The sequence below is a fragment of the Colias philodice genome, chromosome 14, assembly GCF_061535455.1.
Source record: "Colias philodice isolate Cphi_HAF_F1 chromosome 14, ilColPhil1 Martin Lab GWU primary, whole genome shotgun sequence".
Classification (NCBI taxonomy): Eukaryota; Metazoa; Arthropoda; class Insecta; order Lepidoptera; family Pieridae; genus Colias; species Colias philodice.
Genome location: NC_143099.1, coordinates 26,323 through 32,500, shown reverse-complemented (window position 1 = coordinate 32,500; position 6,178 = coordinate 26,323). Strand labels below are relative to the sequence as shown.

At 49.6% G+C, this 6,178-nt stretch overlaps 2 protein-coding genes across 2 annotated transcripts in view; both read right to left on the bottom strand.

Moving 5' to 3' along the window:
* The window catches only part of LOC149482573 (uncharacterized), a 6,037-nt gene extending 2,204 nt beyond the window's left edge, over positions 1-3,833 (bottom strand). Inside the window, exon 1 of the mRNA XM_089703585.1 lies at positions 1-3,833. This exon is cut by the window's left edge and continues 2,204 nt beyond it. Coding sequence (XP_089559711.1) covers positions 1-3,826 — 3,826 coding nt within the window. The 5' untranslated portion in view covers positions 3,827-3,833.
* A 39-nt stretch (positions 3,834-3,872) lies between these two features.
* LOC149482572 (uncharacterized) lies at positions 3,873-5,966 on the bottom strand. The gene has a single exon (XM_089703582.1). It carries the CDS (start codon positions 5,964-5,966, stop codon positions 3,873-3,875), a length of 2,094 nt encoding a protein of 697 aa, XP_089559708.1.
* Between the last annotated feature and the right edge of the window lie 212 nt (positions 5,967-6,178).

Below are 6,178 nucleotides of genomic sequence, written 5' to 3'. Positions count from 1 at the left end.
GTTGTTCACTGGAGTTAGTCGGCGCTGGGGTAATAACGTTATTTACACCTGCTGTGGTTGCGATGAGTGGCCTACTGGTTGCAGGCGTTGTAGGGGTGGGGACTTGTGGTTGATGGGGCAAATCCTTGGATGCAATTGTTGAGCCGTTGTTTATTGCTGCGACTCGTGCGATTTTAGCGGCAAAGGCCAAGAATGGCTTCCTCAGACTCTCAGTCTCCATGATGGTGGGTAGGGACTCTTGGCTCAGTTGGGTCTGAGTTTGAATTTCGAGTGAGAGTCTGTCTGCACCAAATCTTGGGCACTCGAATAAAATGTGCCAGATGGTCTCGTGGCACGACGAGTCGCAGACGCAGGATGGGCTGTCTATTAGGTTAAATCTGTGTAAATAGGCCGCGAATCCTCCATGGCCGGTTAAGACTTGGACTAAAGTTGGTGTCAATGTGGTGTCCTTCAGTACTCGTCTCGCAGAAGAGACGGTCGGCAGAAATGCCTTGGTGACCGACCCTGTGGTGGAGGATTCGTAGCGTTGTTGCCATTTTTGTATTGTTACCTCCCTGATTTTCCGCTTAATGTATGAAAGGGGCACTTTGCTGTAGTCAGGGGCAGTCTTTTTGGTGAGAGCAGCCTTTTTTGCTAGTTGGTCTGCTCTCTCATTTCCGGGTGTTCCCACGTGAGCCCTTAACCAGAAGAGTCTCACCTCTCTGTCTTCTGCTCGGGTTTCCGCGATGAGTTTTTTAATCTCCAGAGCTAGTTTGTGTGTTACACAGGGGTTTTTTAAAAGCTCAAGCGAAGATCTTGAGTCGCTCATGATATTTACAGTTTTTGCTTTTGAGCTCCTTGCCATCTTGACCGCTCTATAGAGCGCGTACATCTCCGATTGGAAGACAGTGTTGTGTGACTCTAGTCGGAAGGTGGAGTACCTGGTCTCTTTACCTTTGTCCCACCATGTTAGGGCAGCACCTACCTTCCCCTCTATTTTGCTGCCGTCGGTGAAGATTTGGGGACCGACTACATGATAGGTCTCCAAAGTATTGGGATCCAGATTTTCAAGACGCTCGAACTCTGTTATTATCAGAGTTGAGGGATGTGGGTTGTGGAGATATCCCACTTTTTGCTCCACCTCTCTTCCTGGCGGGATATGCTCCTCCGAGTAGCCTTTTTTGATTTTGAAGAAGGCTGCCGCTTCCTGGACCCTGAGGTCGAGTGGCAGCAACCCGGAAAGTATGAGCGCCGATGTTAGAGACACCGTGCGATAGGCTTTGCAAATCTTTATTGCAAAGCCTCTCTGCAGCGAGGACAGTTGGTCTCTGATTGATAGTTTTTCCGCTGCAGGATACCACGCGCTTGCCGCGTATAGCACGATTGGCTCTATCACCGACACATATATGGTCCTTATTATCTCTTTGTTTAGACCCCAACTCACTTTTGCTGCACACGCTAGCTGTTTATATATGTCGGCTGCCTTTCTACAAGTGGCCGCCACGTGTGAGTTAAAGGTGAGTTTGCAGTCGATGATAAGACCCAGCAGCTTTATTTCTTTTACGAGTTTTAGCTGGATCCCTGACATGTTTATTATGGGGAGGTCGAATTTTAGTTTACGAGTTATTATCATCGCATTGGTCTTGTGTGCGGCAAAGTTCAACTTGTTTTGTTTTCCCCATGTTTGCACAGCCTCTAAGGTGGTGTTGGCTGTGCTTTGAATTTTTTCAACTGTCGGGGCTGAGAATATAAGGACTACGTCATCTGCAAATGCTTGGCAGTAGACGCCTAGGCTATTAAGTTTTTGGAGGAGCGTATCTAAAATTAGGTTCCAGAAAGTAGGCCCTCCTATGGAGCCCTGGATGCACCCTTTGTTGGTGCCCCTTTCGAATACTGCTCTTGCGTAATTGACCCTGACTGTCCTGTCACACAGGTAGGATGTTATAAGGCCGTAAAGGTTTTTTGGGCACCTCTTGTTAATAAGTTGTTTCTTTAGGGCAGGCCACCACGCGTTGTCAAAAGCCCCCTCTATGTCCAACGACACCATAAGCACAATTTTCTTGTAACTTACCTGTGTGTTGATATGCTGTAGAAGGTCATAGAGGGCGTCTTCTGTGCTACGCTGAGGAGTGAACCCGTATTGCTTGTTGTTTAGGGTAGGGAGGAAGAGCCATTGCAGTCTGGTGACTGTGAGTTTTTCAACTATTTTGCCTAGGACCGATAAGAGACCAATTGGCCTGTAGGATTTTGGGTGGGTGTAATCATCTTTCCCTGGTTTACGGATGATGCACACGTGCGCTACCTTCCACTGCTTCGGGAAGTGCTCTAGCGCCAGACATTTGTTGGCCAGCGCCAGGAACACCTCTCTGTCACAGCGAATTGCAGCTGTGCATATATCTGCCGTGAGCCCGTCAGGGCCGGGAGCCTTCTTTGGATTAAGCCTGTTTAGGACTGTTTCCAGTTCCGCGGCCGTAAATGGGGGATCATCGGCGGATAGGTCTTCGATGTCCGTGGATTTCCTGTTTTCAGACAGGTTTCTCACCAGGGTCTGATGTTCCGTTTCGGTATCTACAGTGTCACGAGGGTAAAAAGTCTGGGCCAGGAGTTCTGCCGATTGCTCCGGGGAAAGCGTTAAGCCGGCGGAGTCCCTTAACAGCAGGTCTTCTTGTTTTCTGGCCGTTTTCCTTATGACTCTGTAGATTCCGTCCCACATACTCTCACGGTCTTGTGTCTCACAAAATTCTTTCCAGCTTTGGGTTGCTGCCTCAGCTGCCTTGGTTTTGTATTCCTCCTTAGCGTGAGTGTATTCGTTTATAACAAACAGCCTGCGACTGGCAGCTGCATTTTTAATTCTCCGTTTTTTGCGGAGTACCTCTCTTTTCAGATCTTCTAGAGAGGGGGACCACCAGGGTGGCTTAGGCTCTCCCTTGTTTATACCAACTTTTGGGATTGCCGTTTCACACGCTTTATGGATGATTTCAACATACATTGCGAGAGATTCCTCCAGTTCTTCCGGGTTTGAAATATTCCCTATTCGGGTGGATGTGATATCTTTTTCAGAGAGTCCTGACCGGAAAGAACCGTTGAAGTCCGTCCACTTCGCTTTCCTTGTGTTGTATATGCGCGTGGTGACAGGTCTGATGCTTTCCAGGGCTGTCTCCAGACGCATACCGAAGGTTATAGCGTTGTGATCGGATGTTGTTAAACCTCTGCGGACTTGCCAGCCAGAGATCTTCCCGAGGAGTGACAGGCTGCACACAGTTACATCTACTATACTTGTGTACAGCCTGTCGCCCCTGTAGGTCTCAAAGGTTGGCGTAGCTCCTGTGTTAAGAATTTGGAGGTTCATCTCGCTTAGGAAATTGTTGAAATCTTTACCACGGTGGTCCTCGGAGTTGCTGCCCCACCAGTGGCTCCAGGCGTTGATGTCGCCCGCAACCACCAGATTTTCTGTTGGTAATTTATCGCAGACTAGTTTGATGCGTGATATGTATGGGTTGATGTCCTGATCCCCTTCCAGGTAGATGGAAATTATTCCTAGCTTCAGTCGCCCTGCTTTGATGAGGACCGCGGCCACATTCTCGGTCACCAGCTGAGGATCGTGTATGACCTCCAGCTCTGTTCCCAGAACAATTACCGCAGCCTTCACTGGTTTTTGGCGGCCCATGGTGCACTGGATGACTTGAGTGCCACTGCATTGTTTCACAACACCGGTCCTGCCTACGTATGGCTCCTGGACCAGTGCTATCGAAATGTTTTCCTTTTGGGCAGCCTGGAGCAGTTCGACTGTCGCTAGTTTTGAGCGCTGTAGGTTAGCTTGTATGAACTTAAGCTCCCTTTTGCGCATACTTGTGGATGGGGATTCTGGTTGCCCGGGTGTAGTAAGGGTGACCTTAGCAGTAGGAGACGCGAGACCTCGCTATGTTGTCCCACTTTTGTCTTTCCTGACACTCACTGCTGAATGCAGTGTGTTCCAGGTCAGAGCCGTCTCTTTTGGCCTTTTGGCAGTTGACACACGTGGGAGTGTTTCCTTGCGCCTTAAGAGGACACTCCCTCTCCTTGTGGGTTTTGGCACAGTACGAGCATGATTGCTCCTGTGCCTTGCACAGCGCTCGAGTGTGCCCGTATCCCAGGCATTTGGAGCATTGCACCAAGGGGGATTGGTCCTCTATGGGGCATCTTTTTAGGCCCACGTAAACTTTTTCTGCCTTGCAGAATGCCTTCCAACATTCTGGAGAGACCTCCAAGACAGGGTGGCACTCGTGCGGGTTTCTCGCGCGCTTCCTATACCGCACCTTTAATATTGAATTTTTCTGGTCCAGTTCACTCATCAGGTGTTTGTTTTGAGTTTTTAAAAGTTCAATTATTTCCTCGTCCTTGTGACAGGACAGTACCCCTCTGATGCAGACAAGGGGATTTATTGGTTTCGGCTCCTGTGCCGATAACCCCTTGCTACTGTTGACCTGGTTTTTGATCAGATTTAGGTCGTCTGAGCTTGGACAGCTCAGAACGACCTTCTGATTTTTGGCTTTCCTAACTTTTTCCACTTTGGCCCCCGTTTTGGTAAGATCGAGGGCCCCCCTAACTCTCTCGATAACCTGTTCCCCAGTGTGTTTGGGGTCCGTCGAGGAGATAATGAGGGTATGGTTAGGGAGTCGTGGTGGCGGTGTTTTAGCCACTGCCTGGGCGTAGGTGATTGGCCCTTTTATTGGTCTGTCAGCCGTATTAAGACCCGTGACTCCCTTTTGTATGGAAGCCAAAGTCTTCTTTACTTCCGCCATTGCCAGCTCCGTGCCCAGGTTGTGAGCTGTTTGTGAGGGTGGGGGTTGTGCGCTGGTCGTTTCGCGCAGCTCGCGTATTTCTGTGCACATTTGGTCAAGGCGGTGAAAGACACGCTTCAGGTCATCAGATAGCTGTTCTGTCGGCAGTGGTGTAGGGGGGAGTGGAGGGGGTGGTTGAGGGAGGTTGTCTATTTTTAGGGAGATTGCGTCAAGATTGTTTATTATTTGAGATAGGCACAATGTTTCTTGGATAGGAGCTTCTCGGGTAGACCCCTCTCCGCCTGAGGATGTCAGTAATTTTGTGAGCTCGGCCAGCTGGTTTGATAAGTGTCCAATGCCATTGTTAAGGCTTTGGACCTTTTTTTCCAGGGAGCTTAATTTATCGTCCCTGGATTCGCTGCCGAGCTCCTTGGCAGAGAGTTTTGTTTTGATTTCGGCAACGAGGTTGCCAGTCTCCCGGTGAAGCTCCTTCAGCTGGCCGAAGGGTTCCACGGTCTCGTACCCTAGCCAGCTGCGTACAGCTTGCGTCTCTTTGAGGGTTTCCGTAATGCCTGCTCTGGCGAGACTCACTTCCGAGAGGAGGGCCTCCTTGATTTGCTTCAATTCTGCAGAGTGGGCCCTCTCCACTCGCACCAGCTCTTGTGCGTGGCGCGAGCGTTCTTTTTCGAGATTGAATTTATGTCTCGAGCGTGAGTCCGCCAGAGACAAGACAGTTTCGTACAGTCCCTGCAAGCTGTTGAGGGCTACGGTCTTGTTTTCCCTCTTCATATTTCCGGCCGTCTCTAGAGATTCTTTGCCTCTGAGAAGCATGTCATTTGCAACCTTTGTTGCCACGTCCATTTCCACTCCTGTGCCCCTTTTGGGAGACGTGTAGAGGAGACTCACTCGCCTCCCGATGGATGTCTCGGATCCCACCGACGAGGTCTCCATCTCATCTTGGGTGTCGCCACCTGCAGCCAGTGAATCTGGCGTTTTGAGGTCATCCATCTGTAATGCGGATGACTGTGGCAACGATTCCGGTTCCGGTAAAGGTGGTAGGGGCTTAGGAGCTGTTGTTTTAGATGTTGATGGCAGATGGTTGATGGTTGGTGGCAGAGCCGTGGCTGCTCTCACCATTGTCTTTTCGCGCAAAGTGCGCGTTGACCTGATAGACGCCTCCGCGGCTTGGTTGCGGGAAGTTTTAGCGGGTTCGCTTTTGCTTGACATTTTTTGTTTAAATATATAAAAATAAGTTTAAAGATTGCTTAGAGTTAACTTAAAATTATATTAACTTAAAAGGTAACTTAACTTAAAATAATTAATTATAATGTAGATGACGGGGACGCTGGTGTTGTGCGCCGGTGGCTGATGGTGACGAGTACACCCAGATACGCGCCGGAGATTTCTCTCCTGGGTGGTGGTGAGTGTCGCTGAAGGTG